Below are 15071 nucleotides of genomic sequence, written 5' to 3' on the forward strand. Positions count from 1 at the left end.
TACCATTTTATTCCACTCATGATAAAAATTAAAAATGGCTTAACTAAAAACGCGAAATCTCGCCAAGGCTACTTTGCTTGCACAATACTAAAATTATAACCCTAAACAAATTTGGCGAAACCTTTCAGCTGAGAATAAAAGGAATAAAGTAAATTCTTTCTCGGTGAAACATTTTTCATTTTGTTCTACGATAGTATATTCAAGAAAATATTTTGCATACCGTCCATTCCAACTAAATGCTGCTGTAAAAGATGGTTAGTTAAATTAATTTAAGATTAAAAAAAACTCATATTCTTACAAATTCATACAAAAAAGTAAAATTTTTTACCTTGTATAACGTTATCCAAGTTTGTTAATCCAGTTTTCGCTTTCACCATTTTCAATCAACTCATATTTTAGAAGGAAATAAGGAAAACTAACATTATTTTGAGAAGCTCGAGAATACTACTAAGGGATGAATTAATTTCTGTAGCTGAAAGCAAACTAAGACTCATCGATTGCGTTAATAAATACTCAGAACAAACTGCTTGTGTTTACGTCAACAGACACACGTGGAATGCAACGTGGCAATGTTTTAGTTTCATCGGCAGTTTTGTAAATCACCGCAAGGTAGCGTATTCGAGCGCTGGAATTCGGAATTGCAACTATGTCAACAGTAAATGACCAGCTGTTATATTGCAATTGTAATAAGCATTAACAATAATGCATAATGCAAAGAAGAACAAATTATCATGTAAAAACTATCACATCACTTTAAGCAAAAGTTTAAATTGGTGGCTAAGGGGTCGAAGTGGCGATTTTAAAAATTTTAGGACACAATCTTGATAAAATTTAAAGACATTTTTAGGACAACAAAAATCAAGTTTTTTTTCACTTAAATGTAAATTTTAAGCTTGATTTCCGTAGTGGATGATAAAACTTCTCAAATTCAATCTTGAAAACAACAATGCAATGCATTCAATCCTTTGTTCTTGAACACAGTGACACATGAAGTAGAAGTTTTTTCCACTTACCAGTAGAATAAATGTTTGTCCAATTACTTCTTTCCCTACCTTGTTGTTGTTTTATCAATTTTTGTTTGAATTACAAAGAATGATGAAAAAGTATCCTTAATAGGAAGGGATTTAAAGTAAGGTGCAAGTCTAAAATTTATTATGTACTTAACTTTAATCAAATAATTTGATACTTTTTGCTATCTCAGAATCATCAAAAAATATCGCTGTAAATTACAGATAAATCATTTAAAGATGCAAATGAATAATATTTTTATGGCAACTAAAACTGAGAAAACCTCCACTTTCGAAATTTTATCTGGAGTGAATTTGGAACAAAAGCTTTGGATTGCTTCATTATAATTTGTTTTCAGTAGAAGACAAAGAACAATGAATTAAATTTTTTTAAATTTCTATTTCCAATGGCTGGCAGCAAGAAAAGGTTACAAAGAACAAAATAGCAAAAACAAACACAATACACAGAACAAGGAACAATACAGGAACAATAAAGTAAAATATTTAGCTGCCGATACGCTCTTCTGCTTCCCAATAACAGTCACACAGCCTACGTCTGGAAAGCTGGGTGCAGTTCCAGGTGTGCAGGTGGCGAATGTCCATAGGAATTAAAAATGCACCTTGATTTTTTGAGCTGCTTGTCAACCTCTCATGTCTTGCCGCATCAGCATAAGACAATACTTGTGAAAATCTTGGATTATCAAGATTGGAAGATAATGTACAAACAGAACAAAATGCTTTAAATTCATCCTGTTCTGCACGGCACCATGTGCTAATCTTGCATCCATTTCTGTCTGCTTTTTCCAACCACAAGGAAAAGAATTTCGTTTTCGTGGCATTTTAATAAAAACAAATTACTATTTACTTTTACCTCCCCCCTCTCTCTGCCACAGAACTGCAATTTAAAAGGGAGGCAGGCCCAGATCTATAAATTTTGGGCCCCCCTGCAACAAAATCTGTAGGGCCCCTCCTCGGAATCCAGCAGTGTATATTTGCAATGTTTATAAGTCTTAGTGCTATTTTTTTTTTCAAATTTTTAAAAAATTTCTTGGGCCACTGGGCCCTTTAAGAACGTGGGCTCCTCCGCTCAGCGGAGTCTGCGGGTACGCAGATGTGGGCCTGGGAAGGAGGGAATACTCCCCCCCCCCCCACTGGTTCACATATTTTTCATTTATTTTCAAAGGGGGAAAAAATAAAAAACATGAGATTATATTCCTTTACCCTAAAACTCTTTTTCTGCAAAATTTGCTGCCCAGCTGTTTTTATTTTCTTTATTATTTTATTTTTAAAAATTTTTTGCAGAAGAGGAATGATTGCAAGCGTTAGAGTATAGATAAAACAAACAGCTTTTTATTGAGCATGTGTCTTGATTAACTGCATCTTACCTCCCCTTTTTCAGAGAAAAAGCAGCAGCAGCCTAGGTTCATTTCTCTTTCTCTTTTTTTTTTTGAAGAAAATTTCTTATATAGTGTCTAAAAAGTTTATTGTATCCTAAAATATAGGCATACCATCATGAAAAGTTTCATTTTTAGGTAAAATTTTATTTTTCTGCGTAAGTAGGGAATAAATAATGAAAATTTTAGAAATTTTAGGACAAATCTTGAAATTTTAGGACAAAATGTGAAATTTTAGGAAACCCCCATCTTTCATTACATTTACACGCTTTTTGAATGCATTTGAAGGGATGAAGTTCAAGAAGTCTCGGCAATATTTCAGAATTGAAGTTCCAAAAATTTTTATTGCAGCAATAAAATCGCTTGGGACATAAGATTGCCACTTTTGCAACATAAATCAGTTCTGATTGGAAAGTCTACCCAAGATAGCGTGAACAAACCAAGGAGGATAGAAGAAAGGGGAGACGCCCAAAGCCCTAAACTTGCCGCGCACACTTGTCGCCGCGGACAGAGGTGGGTAAGGGAGAGGGGAAGGGGAAAAGTCTACCAAAGAAAGCAATGGTATCCAATGAGAGGCACTAGGGAAAACATTCATGAAGAGAAAGAAATGTGTCACACTTCCATAATTTTTATTGTCAAGAGTGTAAAATATGCTTTATTTATCACATACAACAATGTAAAAAACTATGTATTTAAGGGGGGCAAGGGTTCTTATTTTTAATCGTTTTTGTTGCTAGTGAATGCGATTTTGGAATGTAGAGTAGTTATTCATTTCTCCCTATTACCACTCAATTTCAGAAGCTTAAATGCACTTCTTTTATGAAAAAGTGTATCTGAAACAGTGTTTAGTTGGATAATAGTGCAGTCTTTAAATGTGTGAAAAAAATGAGGATTCTTTTGATCTTAAATTTTGAACATTGTTTGAAAGAACTACAGAATGCACGAAGTACAGAAAATATCTTTAGTATTCACAATAAATGTTCACAGATCTTTTTCTCCCCCATCTCAATACCCTATTTTCCAATATTTATTTAATTATTTTATTTATTTTTGACTTTTTGTTTGTTTTTTTTTGCGATATTTTTTAAGATGCATTAAACCTTCTTTCATGCTTTTTTCCTTTGTTTTTTGACTTTTACTGGGAAAGTAGGCTAAAAAAACTTATTGTATTGCCTAAGGAGAGGGAGAATCTTTGGTGAAATGAATTAAGAACTTTTGTTTGTTTTTGGGTGGAAATGAGACCTTATCTTTTATTACCTACAATCCTCCTTTTCATTTGAAATTTGAATCTTATACTCATTAAAAGTATTGTTTGTAGTTTTATGAAATCTTTCTTTTTATAGGATTTTTATAAGAGATCATTTAGTGAAATTCAGCATATCATGTCATCTCATTCTCCTGAAGTCATCACCTCAGAAGCTGAGAAAAATCCTTGCAAAGATTCGATGGGTATTCCAGACTGCACATGTTCTGACAAGCCTGTAAACCAATTATGTTCTGTTATCTCTGTGCCACCAGCATCAGGCAATCATGTCACTACTACAAATGTTCCGAAAGCAAGCATTTTATCACCGAATGATGTGAACATTCCAAATATCATCATCCATCAAGATTCACCAGCTATTTTTCATCGAAATTTTTACACTGGTAATTACTATTTAAAAGTAAATATTTATCTCTACATAGTATAAAATGAAGTCTCCAAAAAGCATCTGTGTGTTTGAATGCACTGAACTCGAAAACTGCTTGGCCGATTTGCCTGAAATTTTCAGTTTGTGTCCTTTAGCTTTTTGTTTGGGGACTGGTTTGGAATTTTTTTCAAAAAATATATCTTTTTAAATTCAAATTTCAGACACAATTTTAACATTAATTCCCGAATACGGGGTTGAAAATTTTTTAGCACATACGAGGATCACTCTGAAACTTGTGAGATACACCTAGGTTTTTAAAGTTGTGCTTACAAAATTTCAGGAATGATCCAAGTGGTCTCATTTAGCATCAGTGCACTTTTGTAAGATAATTATTCAAATTAAATGCCTAAAACCATCTATTTCCTAAAAAGGAAGAAAATAATGGATTTGTAGCCACAACAATCTCTTCTAATTGAAACGGCGTCTATATATGTTCTTTTTTTAGATTTAAAGAAAAAAAACAAAAGTCACATTAAGATCTGGAGAACAAGTGGATGTCCTATCACTTACATTCGTTTTTGTTTATGAAACTTAATTGTTAACCTGGCTGAATTGCAAGCATTTTCATGATAAAGCATGAGTAATTTAACTTTCACTTCTTGAAGAATTTCCGGAAGACATTTTTGTGGTACACCACTTTGTCTATTGGTCAGAAGAGTCCGATTGCGATGGGGAGGTCCCAGGTTCGAATCCCGGCTCAGCATGGATGTGCTTTCTCCTGTCCTTGTCCTTTTTTGTGAATGTGTTGTGCTCTGAATAATTGCCTACTCTATAAATGGGTCTTTAAGGCATGTGTTTACTGTGGAAGTTGGACCAAATTATGGTACATTTGGAAAAGTGAAGCAGCGCATCCCAAATTACCGGCCTAGCTGGTACAAGACAATAACAACAAGTTTGCTGTTACTGTCCTTCCAACTTTTGATGGCTTTGACCTATCCTATACTTCTGAAGAAAACGCCATATAGTACTGTTTGACATTTTAAACCGCAACCTTCCTCAAATTTGCGCATGCATCAGGTCGCTTCTGATTTTATCAAAATAGGGGAGATATTGATAAGAAAAATAACGAATGTGAGGGGGATTTTTTTTTTTTTTTTTTGTTTTCCGTTGGATTGTTTATTAGAGATGTTGGTTCGAGTTGAGGCTTTTTTTTTTTTTTTTTTTTTTAGCAGAAATGCTACCATGGTGCATTCTGTTCAACAAGCTGTCACCCCTTTTGAAAATAGAACCGTTCAACGGTGCTAGTCGCGGCTTTGGAGATCAGACAGTACTTCTTATTGCTCGTTCTCTTTTCACCATTGTCAGTGTGGGATCATCTTCAAAAACTTTGCTTTCTTGACATGTTGGAATGTCAAAAAACGGTATGCATGGATCACCCTCCGTTACAATTTTAGAAATGATGCGGTGTCCACCATCATTTAAGCAATTTGGGGTTTCTTTACTGTTCTGTAATGCACCTCTTTTTAGTGCTCAGAATATAGGAAACCCAAAGGCAAAAATGTTTCTTTCATATGTAAGTCTTCGTGAATAATTTTGTGTCTGGCTGTGGATCCAATGTTAAGTTCCTTTTGTATCATTTCATAGGTAGGTACAGCAATTAGCATTCTTCGTTTGGCAGCTCATTGTTAGGAATTAATGCTGGTTCATCATCTTGAAAAAATTGCGACCTACACAAAAATCTTAAAACCATCTGACTACAGTAGCACAAGATAGGCATTCATTAATAAATGATAATTGCAGTTATTGACTGCATTCATTTTGATTTAATCCCACATTAAAATTATATTCCAATAGTGTTTTTGCATCAACTCCTTTTTCCCCTTCTGTCTAAAATTTATTCTACGCCAAACAACTTGAACTAAGTCAGTAAAAAATCGTCTGCTGTGTTAAAATCGCTTACATTTTCAAAATAAAGCATTATTTTTTTTTTGTAACTTCTCGTCTGCATGTATTTCTAAATTTTCACAGTGACCATAATATTAATATTATAGACCATTCAAAAGAACATATTTTTCTGCATACTGCAATTTGTTCCAATTCTCTAACTTAGCTACGGCGAGAGTTATTTACATCTTGATTTAATTTTTTCAAGGCTTCGCTTGATTCCAGACTATTGTCTAAATTTCAATAGGAAGTTTATGGGACTGTTCCCATTATTCTAAAAGGAAATTTTACATTATTTCTTTAATTTAAATCAGATTGTTGAACAAGTGTCACTTGACATAACTTTTACTGAATAGGTCGACCTTGCAAAGCCAGGCGACGCAGTTAGTGATAATATAAAAGAGAAGGATTTTTGTGGTGCTTTACATAACTCGCTGGGTTGGACAGTAGTAGAAGCACAACATGCAAAGTCCAGTGCTTGAATTTGCCAACGAGCAAATTTTTGTCATATGCCTATCATGCCAAGCATGATAACTATTACTAAAATTTTGGCTTGATTGGTTCAAGAGATAGCCTTTAAAGCTTCACATGTAAAGAGAGTTACTTATGAAGTACCCTGTATATATGAAATTTATTAGCAAGTTAGATGTAAAACTAATCTTTGGAAAAAAATAATTTGAATATGGGTGATTGCAGCAAGTGCGTTTAGTGACAACTTTGTAATTTATTAACATTTTTTTATTAATATGCTTTTACTTGAATTGTATAAACCATTATTTCATTTACCATCAGGAACATTCGATCAACAAAGTTTGTATAGCTGTGAATCAAATATGGAATCTGAATTTGATCTAAAAGGCTGCCATTTAACGTGGAGCAACTACAGCTTGCGACCCTCATCTACCAGTGACTGTTATTATGACTTGTTTCAAAAGGTATTGTTTTGCCTTTAAATATATTGCATTGGTAAGATTGCACACTATGCATTGATTTAAAATTTTTAAGAAAATTCTCATTTTACAGAATAAAATTTCGAATTTTGCCTACAAATATGTGGCCCACAAATCTGACCCATCATGGCCCATTACTTTGTTCAGTGTTAAATTGAAAAGTTGCAATGTCTTAAATTTGGAACTAAATACTCAGCAATTGGTTTCTGGAAAAATTAGTTAATAAATATTTTTAATTGTTATTATCCAATCTTTTTCATCTTTCCCTATATTATTTAGGCAATCTTTAAATATTTTGCAATTTTCTACTTGTTCGGGCTTGCTAGAATCAATTTACTATAAATTGTGGCCCTCGGATAAAAAACAGGTTGGGCACCACTGTCTTAACTGATGCTTGACATTTTGCTCCAACAATATTTAAATTTTTTCTCTTGAAAAGAAAGGAAAATAATTTATCATAGACTTTTTCTAAGTTTTATATATATATTTTTAACGGTATGTAAAAATGTCAAATGTTCCTAACTTTCTGTAGTCTCTACATTTAAAATTCTTTTTTAATTTTGCAATTTGAATATTTTAATAGGCTAGTTTCTGCAAAAAGAAGAAAAATCGTATGAGGAGTGATATTGCTGCAGCTATTGCACTAAATAGAAGTCAGAGTTCACAGCTAAATAAAGATACAGAATTACTTGTTGAAAATGAAGTAGAGGTCATATTGGATGAAAGAACAACTTTGTAGATAGATCTATAGAATCCTTTTATAGGTCTTAGTGCAAAGTAACTAATTATTTCTACCATATGGCTATCTTAGTTTTGTACAGTATTGTCTGTTTGCACTTTTCATGCATAACAAGTAACTTCCACATCAGTTGGACATTCTAGTCATGACTTTATATTGATAAAATTTTCTAAAATTTATATTTCTATTTGTTGTTTGTTGAATTTTTGACCAAAGTTTTATGTATTATTATAAAGTATTAACTATTCCTGTACATGCATTAAAATTTAAGCATGAATATTGATAAGCTCTTTTGTTTACTGCTTTTCTAAAGTTATTTTCATGCATGGAACATCAAAGACGCATAACTTTGAGATGAGGGTCTTAAAAGTTTTCAAGTTTATTAAAAAGGTAAAAGAGTAGGATCTAGTTTTAGATATTCACCAAACTAACATTTATTTCAATCATTTCATTGTGACAGCTAGTTAGTTTGAACAATTAAAGTCATTAATCAAAGCATAATTTCTGACCTGAATGCAATATGATTTTATTATAAAAACAGCTTGAAAAGAAAAAAAAAATTGATTTTGTATCGTAACTTCTTTGTCGCTCACTTTTAGAGAGCATCTGTTCTGGAGTGCATAAGAATTTTAAACAAAATCTTGATTTCTGATGCAATACTTGAATGGTACTTCAAAAGAGCTTCTCAAAATATTGTACTTTTTGTGTATGCCTCTTTCATTTAGTCTTAAAATTTTCTGTGATATATTTTCAAAGTACTTATCAGGGTCTATGCTTTTTTTAATATAAATTTTAATAATGAACTTGGAATTTTATCAAGAATTATTACTATATTATCAGTGTATGGCTTGTTTTATTGTTAGACGTTTTATAAATAAATATTTTTATCATGCTCTTTCAATATTTGTTATGTGTCTGTATGATGAAATGATATTTTTGCACTTTTGTAGAACTGTTACTTTTCTATAAAACTGCACAATCTTCCACGTAAATATATTTGGACATTTTAATAAGGCATTTGTCAAACTGATAAAAGATTTCTTTTAGCACAGATTTAATTGGAATACCTTTATGCAACATGTACTCGTTTGAACTACAAAACCTCTTTTTTCACAACCGTTAGTCCTAGATGCATACTTCCAATTTCAAGTACGTTCAAAATTGAGATGCAGAATTAAGATATCAAAAATTTGAAAAGGAAAAAAAAAAAAGTGAAAAATATGAAATTTTTATAAAGCCCATGCAAATGTTATGATGCATCAAAACACACTACAAAAACTCATACAATTAAAAAAAAAATTCTCTTTGCAAACGTATAATTTTAAACAATTATTAGTTGATGTAGTTCCCCCAAAAGTTGTAATTAACTAATAGCATAAAAGCAGTAGAGCTCACAAAATGCTTCGTTTCATGTTTTGGTGAAATTAATGTGATTTCCCTAAAGATAATGTGGGGGATTTTGAGACTGTATGAAAAGTTTGATTTCATATTTTTTTTTTCACCTTAAATTTTAATATCTTAAATGCATCTTATTTTAGTCATTTCCACAATTGGAAGTATACATTTACGACTAACGGTTGCAAAAATAGAGGTTTTGCAGGTTGAACAGGGACGAGCTGTATATACTAACATTTTTTGAATGGCAATGTAATAAAAACATTTTTAAGTGTCTTTTTAATAATGTAAGTTTTTTTTTTTTTTAAAGAAAGTATTTTTTATTTTGGATACCCTTTACTTGAAATTGTATAATATTGCAAATACTGTCTTGATGAATTAGTACATAATAGGTCAACATTTGATTTCCAATTGAAATGACTGTCTCATAAAATTGTGTGAAAGATACACAGAAATTGATTTATCTCATATTATAACCTCATTTCAGGATTAAAATAAAATGTAGTGATCAAGCTGTTAATTTTTTTATAGTTGCTATTATTACTCTAAAAGTTTTGTCCATGCAATAATTGTAACTTTTCTTGTTCTCATATCAAAAATTGAATGAGAAGTTAGGAGTTTTCAACCAATAGCATTGTTTTAAGGAAAAAGTTTTTTTTTTACTGAAGTAGAAATTCATTATTACACTATAAGAATCTATTTTTTTTTTTTTTGGAGAAGTAAATAATATTTATGAAAAAATTAATAATAATTTTTATAAAAAAAAAGGATTGGTTCCCTTTCTTACGAACATTAAGTTTTAGAAAAGACAATCTTTTGACTTCATGCTCATACAATAACTAAACATTTTTGAAATATATTTTACCAAAGATTTTTATAACATTCTTGTATGAGCTATTCATGTGCAAAGTAAAGTCGTTCAAGATATTTATGAACTGATTAGCACTCTGTATATTTTGATAAATATAAAAATATGCATGAAGAAAAGAAAAAGAATGAATATCAATATTTTAAAATTTGATAAAATTTTCTTTTATGCTTTTAGTCAGTAAAATTTTGCTACTATTGTATTAATTCTTATATTGATGGTGAATTGTTTGGAAGTGTTATGTGAAGTATTAATTTAACTACTAATGTGCCAAATTAATGTTTGAAATTTAATGTTGAAACTGTTTTGTTGTTGTTGTTATAACTAATAGCATATCAAATGTTTTTTATTTTTAATCATGCACAGATATTCTTTAGCTTATTTACAACTCTTTAAAAGAATATACATATTTGATGTTACTTTTATCTTCTATGTATGTTTTTGAAAAAGTTATATAAAGGTGGTTCTTCAAAAACCTGACTTTTTCTACTCACAATTTTTTGAAAAATAATTTAAAAATTAAAAAAAATGTATACTGAGTTTGTGTGTGAGGAGCTTTTTAAAAGAAAAGAAAAAAGGAACTCGCTTTAACGGTATTACATTTTAGCTAAGTTGTCCTGGTACAGAAGATGCCAGAAGAGTGACATTTTTTGTACAGACAGCTTGTTACCAAGACCCAGAATTATAAGGTTAAAAATGCTTTTTCTTAAAATCTTTATCTCTTAATTACTACACATGACAGAAATGTTATCCAGGGGAGTGACAGCAAAAATGTTGCATACCTCAGTTTTGAAGTTAAAAATTTTGATACGACCACTGAGGAAATCAGAATCACAAAATACTCCATTCAAAATTCCTTCTTTTTACCTATTATAAAAGAACCCATTCCTAAGCCAAGAGAGTGAAATCAATCAAGTCTTGGAACAAACTTGAATTATCACAGTGCGTCATTTTAAATAGAATTAAATGTTATTTTTCACCTTTAGGGTTACCATCAAAATTTTGCTTAAATAGTTGCTTTAGTAGCCTGAAATGTAAAAAATAGTCTCCTCAGAGCAACATTTAAGTTTCATTTTGTATCCCTGTAGCTTTTTCTTCTACTAGTCTTTATAAATTTGCTAGATCAAAAATACATTGTGACACAACCACACAGTAGAAACATGACTGCATTTAGAAAACCAAAACTAAATTTCTCACATCGAATCTCTGCAAATACACTAAGAAAAACTCATGGTGCAATTTTTGTGGCATCAATAAATGCAACTGATGCACTCATAAATTGTTGTTCTATATCTATTTTTTTCCTTAATGTTATATTACAATGCATGGAAAAATAGTCACTTAAAATTATAAAAAGTCACCCACTTTAAAAATAGTTGCTTTTGGGTCTTTTTTGATAAAAAAATCGTCCTAAATGCCTAGGGTCAGAAATAGTCACAAAAGTTTCCAGTGACAACCCTACACCTTTAAGTATGCATAGTTTAATACTACTAATTTATTTGTGGAATGTTGATGTAAAGTTTAAAAATACTTTTAAGTATACTTAAGAAAAGGATTCACACAGACTAGGAAAGTGATCCTCTTAAGAAAAAACAAATGAATTATTGTTTACATTGAATGGAAATACAATGGGAAAATTATTTCTAACAAAAAAAAAAAAAAAAAAAACCTTTGTGAGTTAAGCAATTCTTGTGTTATTGTTCCTGGACACAATATTGTTAGGATTTTGGGGAATCGCCGATAAGTATCTGTAGTGCAAATGAAGCATATTACATTTATGCAAAGATTTCATGTTTGTTGTTTAAGCACTTTAACATCTTAATGATCTTTACTTCATTATCAAGATTGGAATAAAAAATAATGGCGAAAATATGTGTTATTTCACTTTTATTTATTGCTATACTTCATAAAACAAAGTTTTTTTTTTTTACATAAGCACTTAATTTTTTGGGAAAATATTTAGATCTGATGGCAAGGGCAGATCCAGAAACTTCTCAAGGGGGGGGGGGGGTAGATTTTTATTGTTTACCCCTTACTAGTTAGCGTCTTATCCTGATTTGCTCGTGCATACAAACATTTTATACATATATATATATAATGTGTGTGTGTGTACTACAACAACTGTCAACAACTTTCGTATGTTTCACTTTCCAAACTCGCATCTGAAATAATACAAGGCAAGAGGAAAATAAATATGCTGTAAAAAAAATAAAAGTTTTACGCATTTAGAAGTAAAATATGCCGATTTTTTGAAAAACTATTCTTTCTAAATCATTAAAATTAAATAGTAAGCCAAAGCCAACCCAAGATCGTATGGTTCCCCAGATAAAAATTCATTGAGTTGTTTTAATTCATTGATAATATTGGAACAAGCTGTATCTGATTCAGAAAAAAAAAATGTCTTTTGAACGACATCGAATGCTAGGGGTATGGGAAATCTTTCATCCCGGTAATATGCAATTAATGTGAAATTCCTGCCTTAAAAATTAATTACAAAAAATCTAATTCGAAGTTTGAAACATAAAACCCCAGATGCAAACCCTGGGGGGAGGAGGCTCGAAGTAATTTTGTACAAAATTTCAAGGTGCAGTGGGGTCTCCTGGACGCAAGCTCGCCACAGACTTCCTTTCATTATTTCTTTGACCTTACTTTTTTTAATATAGAGAGAAAATATAAAGCTGACCCCAGCTAGAGTCGCCCTAGTCAATTTATTCAATTTTGTTTTTTTCTAATTTAATAAATTTTTGATAAATATTATCATCCTGGAACTTAGGTTTTGTGTTTTCAAAGGCTACAACAAGCCTACAGCAAGGGCTACAAAGGCTGCAACAAGGTTTTCAAAGGCTTAAAACACAAACCGTCAATTACAGTTCACAATATTTTTGAGCCGTCTTTTCGATTTTTAATGCATGTGTTTATGAGGCGTTAAAAATATCTATGCACGCACACTCACATACAGACAAAAACTTGTCGAATCAGAAAAAGAAAATACATAAACTTACCTTGTCTAACAACATCTGGTAGCTCACCAGTTTTTTTTTAGTCTTCTTTCTTCTTGAAAAATGCTAATAAATTGATTTGTTTTCTTTTGGACATAGTCAACTTTTGGAAGTTAGATGTAACCAGTATTCAAAAGAGACAATGACTGAACATTTCCCCGTTCCCTACAGTGATGCTCTACAGAATGACTGGCGTCATCAAAAAATCGGCGGCTCTGAATGTCTGATTGCGAAGGTTATGTTTCCCCCTTTCCCCTCTATGATTTGCATTTTAGCCCGTTGTTTCTTTCTCGGTGAAGATCTTGAGGTTTCTGTTTCATCATATTTTCAAGCCAAAATTCAATCCCAACAAAGAAGAAAAAAATGTTATAAATTCTTATTCCTATAAAGGCAAGAAAGAATGTTCTTTTGCCTCTGAAGAATATTTTGTTTTGCGAATATTCTTTAGTTGTTTTTTTTTTTTTTTTGGTTAATTTCGGTAGGTGCCCGGCTATCTCTTGTCTCAAGGGGGGGGGAGGGCGATCGCCCCCCCCCTGTCTGATGGTAAAGTAGGGTGGAATGTAAAACACCTGCCTCTCTTTCCAAAAATGCGGAAGATTTTGTGTGATATATAGTTGTTTAACTGATAAAACTGAAAGGGGACTTTTTATAGAACTTGGGTACTACCACAACATCATTATAGAAAGATTTAAAGGAAATCAGACATGCATCAATAAACAAAACATGCCACTGCATTAGAATTACGAAGAAGAGAATCGGCTAATGCAGTACTTTTGGAAAAAGAGGGTGAGAATTGCTTGATGTAGAGCTAGCTTTCTACGTCAGAGTATCTCAAAGTGTGCCAAGTCTATCAGAATAGCTCAGTCTGAGCTCATACCAATGGGTTCACAGTGCTTAACACATATTGTTAATCCTAATATGGTATTTTATATACATATAAAGACTGATATTATACTTCTAACATTTTATTAAACACCTTTGTACATTTCTGTATGGTTATTTCAAATCTTAATACATACATCATAATTATACAACTCATTTAATGATCTCACATTAAGAAAGCTAACACCGTTTCGTTCATAAATTCCAGTAACTTTGTTATTAATTAAAAACTTGTAATAGAAATAAAATTTATCTCTTAGTATTGATTTTTGAATTAAATTTTACAACCATAGTCTAAAATAATGTCAAGTAGTGAAAAGTAGACTGTTGTACAAGATTAAAATGCATAAAACCTTTTTTTTTTGGGAGGGGGGTGGGGACAAAGTTGGTGCGTTTTCAGCGGCTCTGCGGAGTCGGAAGAAAAATGACCCCAACTCCTGGATTTTGAAACGTCAGACTCCGGCTTTTTTTATTAATTTTTTTCAAATCCTCCCTCTTATGTGAAGGGGGAAAAACCCCTAAACAGAGATTGAAATACTATTAATTCTTTTTTACAAAATTTTCACGTTGTATTTTTTTTGTAAACCTAAGACGCATACAATGTTAGAAATTCAATTTGAAAATCAAATTATCCATTAGTTGCGATTTCTGAAGTGAGATTACTTTAAAATCCCATTTTTAAAAAAATTGAAAAGGAATACTTTGCTCCCGTTTACTGTTTAGCAAATCCTGTGCTTTCAATTTTTGAAAGCTGTAACTTTAGAGAAAAACAAACTTTTTGCTAAGTCAAAAAAACTTTTCTTGAGAGGGGGCAGCCCCCCTTCCCCCTCGTGACACCTCAACTTAATTTCAGAGTTTATAAAAATTGAAGTACTTTAATTCTGAAAAATTTCCGTAATAATAAATCTTAAATTTCATCTTAAAAATTTCAGTGAAAATATTGCACTATATTGCAGGGAGAGGTCGAGTACATGTACGTCTGGAGCCAATTTTGCATAAAATGCGGCAGTATACAGCTTTATACGAATAGCTTTTACTATACCAACATTTCTTGGCTCAATTTTAAATTTATTGACAGCCTTAGAATTAACCTTAATATAAAAATTTTAGGATTAACTACAATTATTGAGTGTTGTATCTAATAAATCAAGTACTGATTTATTTTGTATTTTTTAGTGTTAACCGAACTCTTAGATCAAGTCTTTAGATTTAAAAAAAACATTTATATTTTTTCGGATCTTTTGGATTTAAGCTTATATACC

The 15071-nt window shown here is 31.4% G+C and overlaps 1 protein-coding gene across 1 annotated transcript in view; it reads left to right on the forward strand.

The window, feature by feature from the left end:
• LOC129221901 (uncharacterized) overlaps positions 1 to 11788 on the forward strand; it is a 37470-nt gene extending 25682 nt beyond the window's left edge. The window contains exons 6-8 of the mRNA XM_054856276.1: positions 3745 to 4048; positions 6769 to 6911; positions 7510 to 11788. Of these exons, the coding sequence (XP_054712251.1) occupies positions 3745 to 4048; positions 6769 to 6911; positions 7510 to 7665 (603 nt within the window). The 3' untranslated portion in view covers positions 7666 to 11788. The remainder of the gene's footprint in view (positions 1 to 3744; positions 4049 to 6768; positions 6912 to 7509) is intronic.
• Positions 11789 to 15071: the final 3283 nt, after the last annotated feature.

Source organism: Uloborus diversus, chromosome 5, assembly GCF_026930045.1.
Source record: "Uloborus diversus isolate 005 chromosome 5, Udiv.v.3.1, whole genome shotgun sequence".
In the NCBI taxonomy this organism is placed as follows: domain Eukaryota; kingdom Metazoa; phylum Arthropoda; class Arachnida; order Araneae; family Uloboridae; genus Uloborus; species Uloborus diversus.